At 38.7% G+C, this 18,700-nt stretch overlaps 2 protein-coding genes across 2 annotated transcripts; one reads left to right on the plus strand and one right to left on the minus strand.

Moving 5' to 3' along the window:
* Positions 1 to 11,997: 11,997 nt before the first annotated feature.
* Positions 11,998 to 12,444, minus strand: LOC108650612 (cofilin/actin-depolymerizing factor homolog). Its single transcript, XM_018099798.3, has one exon. It carries the CDS (start codon positions 12,442 to 12,444, stop codon positions 11,998 to 12,000), a length of 447 nt encoding a protein of 148 aa, XP_017955287.1.
* Positions 12,445 to 17,480: 5,036 nt separating this feature from the next.
* Positions 17,481 to 18,029, plus strand: LOC108650666 (uncharacterized). Its single transcript, XM_018099878.3, has 2 exons — positions 17,481 to 17,663; positions 17,727 to 18,029. The coding sequence occupies exons 1-2, from the start codon at positions 17,589 to 17,591 to the stop codon at positions 17,967 to 17,969; spliced, it is 318 nt and encodes a 105-aa protein (XP_017955367.1). The 5' UTR covers positions 17,481 to 17,588; the 3' UTR covers positions 17,970 to 18,029.
* Positions 18,030 to 18,700: the final 671 nt, after the last annotated feature.

Below are 18,700 nucleotides of genomic sequence, written 5' to 3' on the forward strand. Positions count from 1 at the left end.
TATCATTTCCATTATCATTGTTATTGTCATTATTATCATAACATTATCATATCATTATCATTCATTGGAATTATTATTATAAATCACATTAATATCATATATATATAAATACTAGAGTACCTATTGAGATTATTCGTATTAATGATTTATTATAATAATTATTTTTATTGTTATTATTATTATTATTATTATTAATTTTATTATTATTATTATTATAAACTTGTAAATTTATTTATTTTTTCATTTTATTAATATTATTTTATATATATTTTTATTTATATTATTTAATTTTATTTATTTACATTATATTTAATAAGTATTTTTTGTACCTCTCACGCATTTTCTACTCATTCTCGATACTCAGACAAATTCTCTCTAAATAACATTAACTTGAAAATTTCTTTATTTAACTTTATTTATTTATTTTTTATATACTTTTCTTAGTTAAGTATTATTTATTTATTTTCTTCTCTATATCTCCGTCGATTTTCTGCCAATATTATATATATTATTATTATTTAGAATTAGCTTGCAAACTTATTTATTTTGATTTTATTTATTTATTTTTATTTTTTTATATATATATATTGTATATACTTTTTTTATTTAAGTATCATTTATTTATTTTCCTCCCGATCTTTTCGTCAATTTTCGACTAGTGTGCGCTCAGTGGGTTAATTGGCAAATGCAAGTTGACGCTATCGTCCAGTGCGTTTAGCTTTTAATTGTAGCAAAGTTTTGGGGCGCTGCATTTGCATATAATTATGTTGGGAGTTTAATGCTCATTCGCGCTATCTGGAACGCCTCAAACAGCCCGGCCATTCAGCTCAGTGTCGTTCAGCAGTCATTTGTTGATGGCACTGCGACTGCTGCTGCTGCTGCTGCGACTGCGACTGTCAGTGGCACATCGCCTAACCATATGCAATTGCACAAAACTGTCCATCAACGCTGTCATTTACTGGCCTGCCCGGACACACGCCCCTGTTGTCCCGTGTCCGTCTGTCCCCTGCGGCTGACGGTTTGGCGGCTGCTGATGCATTTCTTAAATGTTTGCAGGCTGTAAAATTTATTTAAACGCGTGCCTGTCATACACATGACACACAGAATGAGATGCGACCGGACGACGGGACGACCGGACAAAGGGACGAGGGGACGGCTCTACGACATACGCAATGCGTCATCGTCATAGCCATCCACTGACTCTATCTCTGTCTCTGTCTCTGTCTCTGACTCCTGCTGCTGTTGCTGCTGCTGATTCCGATTCCGATTCTGGATTTTGCATCTGGCTGTCCCTTGCGAGCCAAGTAATTTGCATTTATGCGTGGAGCACTCTCGTTGCAAACTGATTTACAGATTGCCCAGCAAAGAAAACTGATTTCACATGGCATAAAACTAAAATATTTGCTATAATTGCATTTAATTATGATTAATAAATTCAATTAAATACTATATATTTTAAAAATCTATCACAAATGAAATTTAAAATAGCTCACTCTATTCTTTCTCAGCTCGCTCTTCATTTTCTTCATTCTGATTGCGCTCTTTCGAGTAATTGCATCATGCATTTGTTCGTTTTCAACTTAAGAGCCAAGCTCATTTCAGTCTTAATGTGATTTTCTCTCTCTCTCTCACTCCCTCTCTCTCACTCCCTCTCTCTTGCCTTTTCCTTGTCACAAATTTGTCGAATATTTTCGTTAGCATTTGCGCTTGTTGCCAAGGCCAGCCTTAACCTCATTTCCCTTTTGAGTTGAGGCATTACACATACGACAGGTGGTCCCCAGAGCTGAACGTTTGTCTGGCCATGCTGATGTTTATTTGGGGCGTGGCACGTTGGAAACTGGTTTGACAAATAGCCTGCGGCTCATATACAATGCTGAGAAGATGTCATTGTCTCTATTCATGTTGTTGCTCGTTGTGTGGATGCTGTGTGCTCTGGCTCTGTTTTGTTGTTGTTGTTGTCGTTGTTGTTGTTGTTCTGCTGTTGCCTGCAGTACTTGCAATTCTGGTGCTCTTTGTTTTTGCTGATGTTGTGGTTGGCTCTGGGTTTTCTTTCACTTTTCTGTACATTTGCTGTGCCAGCACTCGATGCTGTTGCTGCTGCTGCTGCTCTGAGTGTGGGCTGCAAGGACACGAGCTGCAGCACATACGCTTGAGTGCCATTAAAATGCGCCCAGGGCTGTTGATTGGTAAAGAAAAATGTAGCATGTGGTTTACCTAAACTTTTACTGAGCCACACCAGCACGAAGTGGTTCGAGGCAATCCCGCCTACCTCCTGCCTCCTGCCTGCCTGCCAGCTTGCCTCAATTGATGGCTGCCTGAGAGCCTGACACCTAGCTATCAACTTGAAGACAAACGGGCTTTTAAATGGCAAGAGAATCCTGGCTCAGGCTCGAGCCGAGAATGTGGCTATGGCTGTGGTGGGGCGTTGCGGTTAAGTGGTTGCCATTGCTCTTGTAATGTGCTTCAGCTGCGCTAACTGCTGATAATTTGTTGCCATGCAGCAGCGGAGCAGAGAGAGGGCAATAGAGTTTGTCGTGGAGTTGAAAGAAAAAATAATAATATAAGAGCAGCAGGAGGCGAACATCAATTTTTACACCCCCCGCCAAAAAAAAAACGCTGACCCTACTTCAATTCTATTTAGCTTCTGTTTGCTAACTAGTTTTTGTATTTATGCCCATAAATATTCAATGCAATTTGTTTAAATTGCAAACTCATTTCTTTTCAAATGCCCGCTGAGCCAAATATTTATTTTGGTTAGTTTGTGAGCTTAAATACGCATAATGAATCCATTTTCCATTTTCGGTTGAATTATTAAATATTTAAACAGCACTTAACCTTCTGCTAATATAAATTATACTTTCCTGGTGCCTTTCTCTCTCTCTCTCTCTCTCCCTGTGTCTGTTTGTGAGCAAAGTAAATATTTATATGCTCCATATACATAAGTATATAAATATATGTATATATATATATATAAATATATGTGTTATACCTATGTGCGGATTTTGCGCATAATTATGCAGAGTTCACTTGGTTTTTGTTTGGCCAACGCAACACTTTGAATTCGTGCAAATGCTGTGAAAGAGTTAACCAGAGGCGGATTAATTTATACTACACAGGGGCTTAAGTAGTAAAGGATACACTAAATAAACATAAGACTATGTAAGCAGTATGAGCATGAAGGGCATTTATAAAGAGATTAAGATAAAGCCAAATTTTAATTTGCTCTGATAGGAGTATATATGCAAAATAAAATAGTTTAACTGTAAATATAATAATATTAAAATATTTATCGTTTATAAGCTATATATATGCCCATATTAGAAAATCCCCCTATTAATTATTCATGCTGCAGCCCCTGGCGGGTTTTCTTCCTTTTCTAGCTCTGGCTCTAGAGTGAAAATAGTTGCCAAAGCGACCACACAAATTTTCTTAATGAGCTCAAGCGTCACACACACACACATACGTCTACACATGCTAAAGCATACACACACACACTTGCACCACTCTTGCCTTTATTTACCGAACACACGGTTTATTATTTCTTGTTTAAAATGTGTAAAAAATTTGCTTAGTTTAGCGTGTTGAAATTCATTCCAGCCAGGCAAACGCGAATAGGAATGCGAATGGGAATGCGAATGCAAATGAACGAATGCGCAGCAAGCAAAAAAAATAAAATGGGAATAAAATAAAAGTTACCTCAAAGGCGGGCGTCTTAAAGCCACGCCCCACAGCCTTAAATGGCAAACAGCATGAGACGGTTAAGACATAACAATTAAATTTCATAAGCCGCCAAGCGATTTAAGTTTAATTATTTTTAACGGCTAGCCAAAAAAGAAAAGAGAAGAAGAGGAAGAAGAAGCAGGAGATGCGGTAAAAATGCAGGAAAATTGTGAAAAAAAACTGAGCCAAAGAAAAGACGGAGCTGAAGCAGAAAAGTCTCGGCAGTCGAATTATGAAAAGCGTGTGGGAGCAGACAAAAGCAAAGAAATAACTATATCAACCTCTCACTCCCCCTCTCTGTCTCTCTCACTCGCTCAGTCTCTTTGGCGTTGTTGTATTTTGGCAGCTGGGCGTTGGCAGCTGCTTCCACTCATTAGGCGCTTTATTAAGCGAGATAATTAGCCGAAGCACGTAACTTGCAGTTAATTGATATTATTTGAACTCCACGCTCATTATGTTAAGTCTCGCGCAGACACTCTCTCTCTCACTCACTCACTCACTCTTTCATTTCCTGTTGTTCTGCCTCTCTCTCTAGCTCTCTCGCCCAGTTGTTGCCTTCATTGTTGCAGTCACTTAACCTTTGAACTTTTTGCAATTGTGCACAATTAAGTTGAAAATTGTGTTATAATGTTAAGTAATTGTTTATGAGCCGATTAAGCTGGCCAACAGCCCTGCCGCCTGCTCCTGCCGCCTGCCGCCTGCCGACACACTCAAAGGCCATTAAAAGCAGCCGTGAGCAGGAGTTGCCAACTTAAAGTGTCGGCCCTTTGGCTCAAGTCCTTTCACTCTATCGACTGCAGCAATTTGATGATGGGCGCTCTCTCCCTCTCCCTCTCCCTTCCTCACTCAAGCTTAGCAGGAGAAACTTGTGCGGTATTTTGTTTAGTCCTTTTAATGTGTGGCACGGCCATTGACCGAGCAGCTCATTTAAATCTATGAGCTGCTCATTAGTCGCCTTGCAGTTCATTAATTTGATTTAAAATCACACACACACACCTTCACATTTTCACAAAGGCAGACGCACCTCTTACTATGCGATTTAACGACTTTAATTAAGGCAAAAGTCGTTGCCAGACATTGACGCCGACTGCGCCGACTACGCACTGACCTCGTTTTTTATAGCCGACTATAAATAGCAGAAATTATGTACACACTGAACTGGACAGCACTGTAAAAGACGAACAGCAACGGACAAGGGAGTGGGCATGGTTTTTGGGCGCGTTTTTCAGCGCCAGTTAAACGCGCTGCCATGAATTTTAATTCGACGACACTTTGGCCATGGGACACGCCACACGACAGTCGCCATCGCCATCGAAAAATATGGCAAAAAAGGAAACGAATCGGAGCACTGCGAGCAAAAATACATAATAAGCGTTGCGAAAAGAAATTAAAGTAAAACGCAGCCCTGGTTCAATGTACATTTGCACAGAGCAGAGAGCAGCAAAGAGAAGAGGAGCAGACCAGAGACCAGAGCAAAGCAGAGCCGGACACAGCAGGCTCATCAACTGAGTTGAACTGAACTGTGGTGCCGCAAGCAAATCTAGTCCCACAAAATTATGAGTGGTTCAAGAATGTGTATTATCAATATGAATATGTATATCTATGTAAATACAATATATATGAGCCTATTTATTTTTTTAATTTATGAATAAAATTATATGTATTACAACAGTACAATTTTTGCTTAATTAAAATTCTATTTCTAACTAAAATATAGAAAATGTTAAATTTGTTAAAACTTTCATTTACATATGCTGGTAAAAATATTTATATTATATTTAATCAATTTTCATTGTGTAAAATAGTGTGTTTAAGTATAAAAGGATAATGTGTACCCTACTCTTGAATTTAACACTTTTGTATACCATAAATTGATTAAAAATAAAGTCCCTTATGAATTATAACATTAAAAATTAAGTTTCAATCAAGTAAATAATTTTTCTTCTTTAGTTAAGTCCCTTCGAAAATCTTATTACCTCTTCCTATAAATCGATTTGTTTGCATTTGTAGCTTATTAATATTAATATTCATATTCATTTTTTGATAAACGCTTTAAGTATACAATAAAGAACTTCATTTTAGATTTTCTATTTTTTGTATTAATATAAATTAAATTTTTAATATACAATCATTTCTGTTTGATGTAGTAATGTAGTAATAATGAATATGAATAAAAATAATATAAAAAAATATAAAATAATATGAAAATTTATGAATTTATGAATTTATGAATTTATAATTAAAAAGTTGATTTGTACATTCTATTAAATATATGATTGATTAAGATTCTAAAGTTTAAAATTATGATAACAGAGATAGTTAATTGAAAAAAATTTCAGCCTCTGGATTTTTCTGCGCCTCTTAAGCTGCTTTGTAGCTAAAATTTATGGAATACCTTGACGCTGTTACGCATTAAAACCTTAGAGGGGAGCTAACAAATGCGCATTTCATATATACATATATACATATGTACACATAACTTACAGATTAATACTTAATAATTGTGTGTATGTCTGTGTTTCCTACCTGCTGTCCAGCTTCCTGTTGTATTTGGCCAGCTCGAATTCGTTTGGTAACTTTTCAAAAGTTTTCCATTGTTTATTCCGAGGCAAATGCGAGTCCGCTCTGTCAAGTTGGCGACGCTCCGACGCCAGCTGCCCGTCCACCACAATCGGCATTAATTTAGCGGAAGTAATGCGAGAAATCGTTGAAGTCCCATCGCCCAGCTGGACAGGGCCAAATATATTGCTCATTGTGCTTGGCATTGGCCTGGACGGAGGCTAATTGGCCGATGGCCTCATATAGGCAGCTGGGAGATATTGGCCAAAAGGGTTTTCCCAATGTGCTCCGTTATTTGTATATTTACTTTTATCTATTTTCTTGCTTGGTTAAATTTAATGAGCAAGACATTTGCCTTCATATATTTATATATTTTTCTTTTCTGTTCGTCTGCTTCTTTAATTAAATAAACTTGCCCTTTCTTGTTTTAATGGGCGTATTAGTTTTTATCGCTCAATGCTAAATGCACCTCGTGGCAGGGGGCTCGTTCAGAGGGGCGTGGCTGTGCCTACTAATTGCCTTTTCTGTGTGTTGCCCAGCGCATTATCTAATGGCGTCCATCAACAGCGCCTATTTCATTGTATTATGCTAATGTCCGTCTAACGTGAGCTATGGAAATATACATATGCATGTCCCGTTATTATTTATAGGCCATATTCACAATAAAACCTATCGGATATTATAAGCCGAGCAGAAATTAAAATTCGAATACTTTCTGACATACGAATAGGTAATCCTTAAAGATTTCTTAAGCTCGTATTTGCTCTGCTGTGGCTCTGATGGCTTTCGTGTCGTTGGCTGTCGCCTGCATTCGTTCCACACAATTTGCTCGGGCTGCAATGAATTTCGCAAGCATTTGTCTCGGCCCACATAAAAACCGGAGAGCAGCCATCGGGCAACCACTCAGGCTTTCAGCATGAATTCGACACATATTTAAAAACTCATTCACACGTCCTGCCAACTTATTTAACAACTCAGCTCGGCTCAGACCAGCCCAGCCCAGAGCCTCACAGATGGCAGTGGAGCATTTGTATAGATCTTGTGCGATGTACTTAAATTACTTGAGGACGACGAATGCTGCTCAGCTTGAATGCAATTTAAGTACGTACTTCACAAGCAAATGTTTCATAGAGCACCCATCTAATAGACACACACCCACACTCACACACACCCACACTCACACACACAGAACAGAGAAACACATACAATATCTAAACTGTAGAGCACTTTTCGACCAAAAAAGACACTTTGCACGGGAAGCTGTCGAAATGGGAGCCGACATTCTCGTCCTTGCCTCCATCCTGCCGGCACTCAGCGCTTCGTATAGTATTTCTCTTTTAGTTTTTGGGTTTTACTTGTTGTTCTCACTGCTGCTGCTGCTGCTGCTACTCCTGCTGTTGTATTTTATTATTTAAAAGCCTAAAATCTATGAAGTGCGGTGCAAATATTTGAAATTGTTAGAAAAACATTTGCAACTGACTCACTGACTGCTGCATTTGACAAGAATATTTAATTTAACTGCTGAGCCACAAGACGACTCCCACACACACCCACACACTCTGCTCAACACACACACACACACGTACAGCGTGGTTGTGTTAGCTACGATTAAGCTAAATCTGCATTCTGTGTCGGGGTATAACAATCTTAGCAGCAAGTTGGCAATATTTTTGGAAGGAAAATTATTTAATAATATATAATTATTGAATAACTATTCTAAAAATGTAAAAAAAAGTACCGAATTTAATTCTTAATTATTAATATATTTAATTTTAAGATTGAAATGATTTAACTTCAAATAAATATCATACTAATATTTACATAATATATATATATTTTTATATTATATTATACTGTCATATATTATCATAATATATTATTTAATTTTATATGAATATAAATCAGTTAAATCTCTCTGCATTTATTAAATTGTTTTCATCATACATATCCTCCTGCTCCTTAGACAATATATGCCTTTTTTCTATATCGATAATAATAAATTGTTTTAAAAATATTAAAATATGAAAAGCATAAATTGTGTATAAAAAGAAAATTAAAAATTGTAATTTAACTCAAGATCGCAACACTAATTCATATATAATTTATTTATCTTTATAGAAAAATACAATATACAAAGTATTAAAAGAGAGACAACGAGTCGGCAAGTAGGCCTCCTTTGGAAAAGCAGCGAATATGGAAGATAATTATAAGAATTGTGAGTCTATATGAATAAAGAGAGCAGCAGACTTGGCTATAATTATATGTAGGTCTCTTTGGCAGACAACAAGCAATTTATAGGCATGTTCTTCATCACAGAGTATAACCCAACAGCTGTATACTATCGATATTCCCAACAGTGTTTGGCTTAGCAACTTATCTCAGCTCCTACATACAGGAAAAGTTTCCATGCCTTCGTTCACTCACCCGCTAGAGTAGGCAAAAAGTCGACTTTCATGCAGCCGCAGATATGCGATTTGCATTTGCATTCGAGCTTGATTTTTTCTTTTTGTTGTGATATATTTTTGTTCTCGCTGTTCAGTATGTCGTCAAAGGTATTCAGTGCTGAGTGCTGATGCTTCCGTTTCCGGTTTCGTGTTTACATTTGTGTTAAATGCAAAGCCTGCAACTTGTATGTTGCAGTTCTTTTCAAACTCAGCAGGGGCGACGCTCGACAGTCGACAGTCAACAGTCTGAAATGGCAGCCCAAAGCAGTTCTCGAGCTGAAGTCAAATACAGGTGCCCACACAAGCCTGCCCAACTCCATTTACCTTTAATATTTAAAATGCTCTATTTACCGTAAATATTTCCATGGTAATTTACGCAAATTTACATAAATAAAAGCACTGATACACACACACACACACACACACTCTCACACACAGAGTAAATGCACATGCCTAACTGCTTTGGGCTCCACATAGACTCATTTGAAAAATGTCAAACGCAGTCCAGCCATTATATCGTGGGCGAGGGCAGACGGCAGCAGGAGACGGCAACGGCTTGGGTGCGCCATCGTTTGTTTGGCCTAATAGCTTTTCTATAATTTATCATGGAATATTTATGGCACGCGCTTTTGTATCTAGGAATTATGCATTTATTATTCAAAATGCTTTTTATGCCACCAAACAAACGACTCTGTTGGCCGGCCGCCTGCAAATTTCCATTTGCCTGCGAGAGGGGCCTTCCCACACCTTGCCCCTCCCTCACGTAAACGTTGTCAGCGTTTAGTTTAGTTTGTTGAAAAATTGTCATATTTACAGGACTCGCCGAGTGCTTGGACTAGTCCGACTAGCCCCAGGCCAACTTAATTGGCAAATTTAAATTGAATACATTTTTCATGATAGTGCATTGGACTCTGGCCAGCAACAATTTGCGTGTGTGTGTGAATGTGTGTGTGTGTGTGTGTGCGTGTGTGTGTTGAGCAGTTTAATGATATGAGCAGGATTTATGTAGCTCAAGCTCGTAATTGGCAGCCAAATGACTGCGAGACTTAATTTGATTTCATTATGGGCCATAGAACATAGACGTGGGTTAAATACTCGCTTTAGTATCGAACTAAATGCCAACATAGTTAAGCGAGTAGTAGCGGCTAAACAGCGCAGTGGATAGTAACAATTTAAATGAAATTTAAAACAAAAATTACATGTATATTTAGATCGATATATATATACATATATATACGTATTTAGATATGTGCTAGTTATGCAAAACGAATTATTGAAATTAATATAAATAAAACGAAATAAAAATAGACAAATAAGATGAGGGAAGTAAATAAGAAAATAAAAATGAAATAACTATTAAAAATAAAGCTCAAATTTATATAATTAAAATAAAATTGTAAAAGAATAATAAAGAATAATATTGTATATTTATTTTATTTCTTATTTATTTAATTATTATTTAAAAGAACTATACATTTTTTCAAAAGTTGAATAAATTAAATATGATTCAAATAAAAATAAAGTTAAATGCAAAAATAATTAAAATTAATATATTTCATTATTTATTTATTTTTATTTTTATAATTTTATTGTCATTTATAAATACTTCAATTATAATAGTATATTACTAAATTATAATATAAATATTGAATAAATATACAATAATATTATATAATAATAAATTAATTAATTTAAATTATAAATTATTATAAATATAAATTATAAATAATTATAATAATAAATAAATATAAATAATTATAAAAATACTATACATCTCATGATTTTTTAATAAAAGAGCCTTTTAAGACCAAATATAAATTTCAAAGGTAACTATATTATATCAAATTATATTTATTTAATTTTAAATAATATTTGATATATATTTGGTCTTAAAAAGGTCTTTTATTATATTATATATATATATTATATACATAATTAAAATAAAATAATATATTATTAAAAATTATTAATGCTTATATATCAAACAGATGTTTTCAAAAAGCTTTCATCGACATCTGCTTCTGCTAATTCCCTACTAAGAAATGCTGAAGTTATTATCGCCCTTTAAGCTTCATAAGGGTTTGTGAGATTTTTTAATGCTTTTTATTTTAATAATTTAATATGAACTGCTGTCGCTGCTGCTGCTGCTGCTGCTGCTGCTGCTACTGCACTTCTACTTCTCTGGTGCACATAAGCAGCTTTCACCTGCCAACGCGCTGGCGTCGCTGGCCTCGTGCACTCGCCTTTCCCGTATCCATTTCGATTGCATGGCTTTTAACTTTCGTTCCCATTGCCAGCTAAGTAACCTACTCTACTTTAACTTTGGCCGCGACAAACTTTCGCACTGCGCAGAGCGAGCTGGATGCCGAAGTCGCGCTGCAGTAGTCCAATGCCATAAATGTCAATAGACCAAAAACCATTATGCATAATATTCCAAGCGGCAGGGCAAGCTGCTGGGGGCAGCAGCACCGCCTCGACGCCGCGTCTGTAAACGTGTGGTGCGCCTCAGCCGCTGTCTGTGGCGCCACTATCCCTATCCCTATCCCTATCCCTTCTGCGCTTGCTCTGGCTGTCAATGCTCATTCTTTACTTCTGTCGCCGCATGCTAAACAATATTTCTCCATTACAAAACAATGGACCGGGTGCGACTCCCCAGCCTCGCTCGGCAGCTGCTGCTGATGCTGCTGCTGCTGCAGAGCTTCGAGGACAAGTAACACCTTTTACTTGTGGCGTTCCGTTGTCAGTGGAAACTTTTGCTTTTTCCACTTGGCTTTTTATGTTAGCGCGTTGCAGTGTAGCCAGCCATTCCTTGGCTTGCTTATTGTCCAGCGCAGTGAAAACTTTGGCTGTTTGCTGCTAAATTGAAAGCGACTTGCTGCGCAGTGTCCTTGTCGGCGCCCTGCGATCAGTTGTCCTTGGCGGTGTAAATTGTAAAACAAATAAACAGCAGCAATTGCTGTCCTCCCCTTCCCTCTTCACTCTTTCCAGTGCGCTGAATTTAAAACTTTATATAGAAAACTAAGGGATTACAGCACAAGAAGATTAAAGTTGATCCGATTCGATAGTATTATTTCATAATTTACTTTACTTTTAAAATGCTTTACAAATAACAATTTTTAAATTCATGCTAAATAGCTAATGAATAGCTCGTAGCATGGAATAAATTTAATTGAATGCAACTTGAAATTTCAATGAACCAATGTGTAGAACGGTGTAGGTTAACGTAAATGTACGATGATGTATCACAGCCTGCCCCTCTCTATATTTCTCTCCTTTACTGCCTAGTACTCTTTCTACAGAAGTAGCCCTCCACGGAATCGCGCGACAGCTCGAACTTATCGCGCACCGTCTTATAGTACTGAACGCCCTTCAGCTGATCCATGAACTTGCGCAAGTAGCTCAGATATTGTATTTTGCCCTTCGGCTTGGCCTCGTCCGGGCACCAGCAGAGCAGCACTAGCTTCTCCCGTTTGATTTCCTGCTTGGTCACCTCACAAATGTGGCTATATTCCAGATCGAAGACACCGTAGCGGCACTCGACGGACCCGTTCCGTGTCAGGTCCTCCAGGAACTGGTTATAGTCGTTGTCGCGCGGGCCGATGGTCTCCACGTCGACCTCCGAGTCCGAAACGAGGCGATATATGATATAACGGTACTCCTTGCTCTTACGTATGGCCTCGTATATCTCCAGGCACGTTGGGCGGCAATTGTCGGCATTCATTGTGTGTGCGTTAACTTATAAATACCTGAAACCCGAAAAATGGCGGAAAACTATACAAATTTGATGATTTTTTCTCTGTACTCTTACTTGTCTGAAGTGCTATCAGAAATAACTATTTCGATCATAGCTCACTGCGTTTCGTGCGTTGCGAACCTTCGAACCTCGTTTGATAGCAAAATCAACAGCAAGCACGGAAAAACTGCCGACAACTGGAAAACTTTCAATCGCCTCCATTTGGCATTGCGCATTGCTCGGAAAACTCGCTCATTCACTCGCTCGCATCCCCCACACACACATACAAACACAAATACAAATACAAATGGAAATACTAAATACGTAAGTGCATATCTTTAGTTGGCATAGTTTTCTTAACAGTTTTCCATTCCATTCACTTATTTCTTCCAGCTCTAAAGCAGACCTCAGGCAGGCTCAGTATTTTTTCCCCCACATTGAAGTTTATTTGATTTGCAAAGTTTGTTCGGCCGCAAAAGCAAGAAAAAAAGTAAATTTCAAATGATAGTTGAAATTCACATAGAACAGATAATGGAACTATTCGTTTGCTCTGATGGGCAGAAAAACAAATGTGGAAAACTATTATGAAAGCTGCATAGTTATTGAAATTAATATAAATTATATCGAGAAGGCGTAATTGCAGTGTGAGAATTTCATAGAAGGGCTAGAGAGAGTGAAACAGCTAAGGAGAGGCACACATACGAATGTCGGTTTGAGTAAAATAGATTGACGGGTAGAGATAAACTCAGTTGGATAAAGAGAGTTCGAAAGTAGAGAAACCAAGGCAGATAAAGAGAAAGGCAGACGATATAAAATCTAATAAATTCAGCGTGCAAGAAATGCAAACACCAACTCGTCAGAGAGCAAAAAAGTATTCACAGATGTCTTCAGTAAGGAAGAAAGAGAAAGAGAGAAAAAGAACAAATATTAGAAAAGAAAAAAACAACAGACAAAAATAAACAATAAAAAGTTTACTTATCAGAATATTAAAGCAATTTGCAAATATAATTGAAAGCCATAAAACACACAAAGGAATCTCATACAGTGGGCGTGGCATGAATTCCATTCCTTTGCCAAGCAAATGCATATATGTTTGCTATTAAATTAATTAATGCTATGCAATTAAGAGCGAAACTCATCCATAAAGCCATGAATAACGAGTTTTTATTGCATTGTCTATAAGTAGGCTGTGTGTGTGTGTGTGTGTGAGTGTGTGTGTGTGTGTGTGTGTGTGTGTGTGTGTGTGTGTGTGTGCGTTAGTGTGTGTCGCATTCGTTTGGTTTGCTCTCGCCGATTAATCACTTCACGCTTTAAAACGTTAACCATTGCGGGGTGGGAAGGGCTTTTGAGCTTTGCCATGCTCTTAATTCAATTATGCTGCGCTTTTGTCAGGCATCCTGGAACATTGGCCAATGGGCAATTTACCCGTAATCGAATTTGGGCACAACGAATCCGTTTAAAACAATAAATTGTTTAGCTGCAACCCCGCTGGGGGGCCAAACGAAGCCATGAACTCAGCCCCCAGCCAGCCAAGGGTGGCTGGGAGTCAGCCTAGTCAACCCAACCGGGGGCGAACCACAGCAAAAATGCAAATGCGAAGGCGCGCGACGGCATTAAACTTAGCACCGGCTTAAGCTCTTAAGCCCAACTTTCACTTAACCGCAGCAAAGCGTTAAAAGCATTCCATATTAATGTCTAATTAAATGCAGCGGGCGCTCCCGCTCCCGAGCGAACGAGCTGAGGCCCGAAAATGAAATTGCGAGACAGCTTCATTTGCATTTTAGATCTGGGCATCCGGCGATGACAATCGGATGTATTTCAGTCAAGTGCTTCAAGTGGGCGAATCGCTTCCTGCTGCTGTCCGCTGTTGGCACTGGCTGCCTCCTGCTGTGTTCAGCTGCAGTTGATGCTCTCCCTGCTTCTCCCTGCTTCTCTCTCTCTCTCTTTTTCTCTGTTTGCTTCCTCAGCTCATACATTTTTCAACGTTTGGGAAAAACAATTCGTGCGCTGACAGCCATTGCTCAGCTGTTGCATTTCTTTAATAAAATATCAGGTGTCATTAAAGGTGCTGCTGCTCCTGCTGCTGCTGCTGTTGCTGCTGCTGCTTCAGTTGCTGCTGCTGTAGCTGCAGTTGCTGCTGCTGTAGCTGCTGCTGTAGCTGCAGTTGCTGCTGCTGTAGCTGCTGCTGCTCCTGCTGCTGCTGCTGCTGCTGCTGCTGCTGCTGCTGCTGCTGCAGTTGCTGCTGCTGTAGCTGCTGCTGCTGTAGCTGCTGCTGCTGAAGCTGCTGCTGCTGCTGCTGTAACTGCTGCTGCTGATGCTGTAGCTGCTGCTGATGCTGCTGCTGCTGCTACTCCTCCTCTTGTTGCTGCTGCTCCTCCTCTTGCTGCTGCTGCGTTCATTTGTCACTCGACTGCGTTTGACAATTAAAAATTGCAATCAGCTGAGAACAAGACAGCTGCCAGAGGAATCAAGCATAACATGTTAAGTCTGCTGCGATGACGACGTCTCAGCCTTTGTTCCTTTTTTTTTTTTTTGTTTGACCACTGAGCAAATGAATCGCTGCTGCAAAGTTGACAGACTAAAAGTTTGCAGACCCAAGAGTTGAGCACATGTGAGTCCTTGAACTATTGCAGCTGATGGAAGTTGACAAACGTGCATGGTAATTAAGCTCGAAAGCTTAGAGTTTCCTTAAATATACTCCACTCTCCCCATCTACATATATGTATATATATAGAATATTATTTACTTTTCTTGGCTTTCAGCTGTTGCCATTGCGGCTTATTAGAGTCCTTTGTGTGCACATGCGTCCCCTGCCAGCGATGTGCTTTAATTTGCGATCTATTATTGTACAGCTACACGTGTATGTATTCACACGTGCGCACACACACACGTACACACACATACACATATACATTCGCATCAATACGAGGCCCACAATGAACTGTTAACGGGGCGTATGCGTGTTAACATATTTGATTTGTATATTTCAATAGGGAATGTCGCTCGCAGTGTGTGCGTGTGTGTGTGTGTGTATGTGTGTGCGTGTGTCCCACCCACCCATTGCTATTTGATGGGTTTATTATTGGGCAAATAAATTAAAATTGTTTACCTTTCAGCGTATCCATACATATTGGCTGCGCCAAACGGAGATAGAACGACTCTCTATCTCCCTCCCTCCCACTCACTCCCTCTCTCTCTCTCTCTCTCGCTCTCTGTACGTCTGTCCCGATTCAATTGCGGTTTCGTGAGTGCGCGTATGTTGTGGCAACTTTATTTGCGCAAATTAATGGATAAATGTTGGCGCATACATGTATAAACACATAGAAAGAGAAGGAAAGAATAATAGAGCGAGAGAGGGAGACAGGGAGAGAAAGAGAGGCAGTTGTGCACGCACATATACAAACATATATAACATCTGTCAGAAATAACAACAATGCGATATACAGCATAGAACATGCAATATAATATAATGTGTGCGAGGCAATATGAGAACATACGGAAAAATCAACAAAAATATGCGTAATATATTTTGCATGTCACAACAGACAATTGAACGAAAATATTTTCAACTGAATCCATATTTCGAAAAAAGGCACAAAATAAATACAATTCTTGCAGGGCAGAGAGCGTTTCACAAGAAATGGGCTAAGAATAATTTGCAATTTACCAATAAAATAAATACTTTTATATTACAAAAGAAACGCAAATACATTTTATGATATGTTTTCGGAGAATTCAACTGTGACATAAGCTAATGATATAAAATGTATCAAATGTAAAATGTTTCATATAAATCATTTCAAGTCGATGGCATTGGCAGCCGGCTCTTTAATAATATTTATTTAAATTATATTGTATTTAACAATAAAATAAGCTAAAATTTTACAATATATATAAATGAATTTAATTAATTTATAAAAATAAATAATAAATAAATAAATATAAAAGTTAAATATAATTCGCAAATTAAATATAATTATTGTTTTTCGCTTGTTTACATTTTAAAATCGTTTTCTATACATAAATATATTTATGTATATTTTATATACAAAAAAAAAATATGTCTTTATATGGTGAGTAAGAATATCAAAAAAGTTTCTCGATTTCTTATTGGAGGTTGAACTTCCTGAAGGTCCTCTATGAAAGTCCACCAGTTAAAGCTTGCCTTATATATAGCCAAGTCACAGATTATCCTTAAATATATTCCGCTATTCCAAGGCTACCTGATGGTAACTCTGCCATATCAGTCCGACGAGCAGCAGCTCCAAATTCCACAGAGACTCCAGCTGGGCGTTAGGCAGCTTCGCCTCTGCACAGTTGGTCCACGGCAGCTGCTGCTGCTGCTGCTGCACTTCCCTCAGTCACTATAGCCTCTACAATTTGGAGTCGTAATGAAATTGCACACACACACACACACCCATATCCACAATATTCAAGTGGCAAAATTGGCAGCTTGTGGCGCAGGAGTCTGAACAATATAATATTGAAAAGCGGTCAACAGGCAGCAGTCAAAACTTTCATACAATGTCAGCCCGATGGCGGAGCAATAAAGCAATAGAAAGTCTACGAAATGAATGCACAGTTGACATACGAGGCTTGGCCTCAAATGGGAAATGGGAAGTGGAAAATGGTAAATGGGAAATGCACGTAGCCACGCGGTGTGGCGGACATTGAAGCGCCTCGCGTTGATTGTTCGATTCAAATATTTTGGCATGTTTTGGCGTGGGTGCAAAAGGCCAGCTAGTTCCAGGATACAGAAAATGCGTTAAATCCGCTATAAAAGCGGTTAACCGACTAAACTGCAAATGCGAGCTGCGGTTCACTTCGGCTGGGTTTGGTTCGGTTTCGGTTTCGGTTTCGGTTTGATTTTGTTTGGCTTGCATGGCATTGCAGCTGGACAGCTGACGATGCTGCTGCTGCTGCTGCTACTGCTGACGGGTTGTTTTGACCGCACTGGGCATTTGTGTGCACAGAGTAGGCCACGCCCAGACACACCCAGCCCAAAAAAGTCCAGATACAATTTGTTAAAATCTATCAATCTACCAAGCATTCTACAAGTGAAAAAAAAATTATTAAAAGTGAGAATTTTATTAAAAAAAAAAGCCAAGCAAAAGTAGAACGGGCCAGGCAGAATGACTGAGCACCAGGAAGACTTGTTGTCTAATGACGATGACGAGTCCTTCTCATACTGTCCAGAGGTCGAGGATGTATGAAAAACAATTTAACTAACACAATTGCAGAGAATTTCTATAATATTTATATAATCGCAGACTTTCACCGAGGAGGAGACGGAACAAGCGCTGCTGTTCATCAAGGAAAATAATTTGCCCATGGCCGATCTGCACTATGCTCTCAAATATGTGCGCATCTCGAATCGCGCCGTCGATCTGGACGACAAGTTTAAGGAGATACAACAACGCCTGAAGAAGCTGCGGGAACAGGACATGGTTGTTGTCAGCCCGCCGAAGTGCGGCAACTTGAGTTACAATTTCGTCAACAATCCCCAAACGTGAAGAGCTTTAATTGAAATCGAATTTGCAAGAGTTTTGTGTGATTTATTAAAGGCAAGTAAACCAAGTTAACAACCCATATCAAATTATTATTGTACCAAGAATTATCTAGCGAAGACTTGAACTGATTTTCAAATGGATTTTTTTTTAGTGTCTGAGGTTTTATAATCTTTCTTTGTTTAAACCCACATAAGTACTTAACCTCTGCATTTTTTTCTGCTTACCGACTGTGGGGCCATGTCACGATTCAAATAGATAAAATTTGACGCTAGATAGCAACAAAAAAAAAAAAACGAAGAAAAATATGTACAACAGAGTTAAGAACTGTGGGCGTGAGATGGGCGGGGGGCATGCGAGCCACACAGAATTGCATGCAAAGCGTGGAGACAAAACAGCACAAAAGCAAACAAAATTATGTTTAAGGTTATATGCTATGCATAAGTAAATAAGCAGACAGCGCTGACGGATCAGACGGACGCGAGGGCAGCCAGGCAAGCGGAAACGGAAGCTCAAGTAGCAAAAGAAAGTGTCTAACTGCCTCTGTGCATGTGTGCTACATAGAGAATGTGAAGGCTACACGTGTGTGTGTGCGTGTGTATGTGACTTATGCAAGAGCCGCAGGCACTTCCGACAATTGGCAAAACACAACAGAGAAAGGCAACCAAGCAAGCAAGCAAATCAGCCAGGAGCGGTTTAGATAGCAACAGCAGAAACACAGCCTGAGAATAAATAGA

The sequence above is a fragment of the Drosophila navojoa genome, chromosome 4, assembly GCF_054131105.1.
Source record: "Drosophila navojoa isolate 15081-1374.11 chromosome 4, UAZ_NAV_1.0, whole genome shotgun sequence".
Lineage (NCBI taxonomy): Eukaryota > Metazoa > Arthropoda > Insecta > Diptera > Drosophilidae > Drosophila > Drosophila navojoa.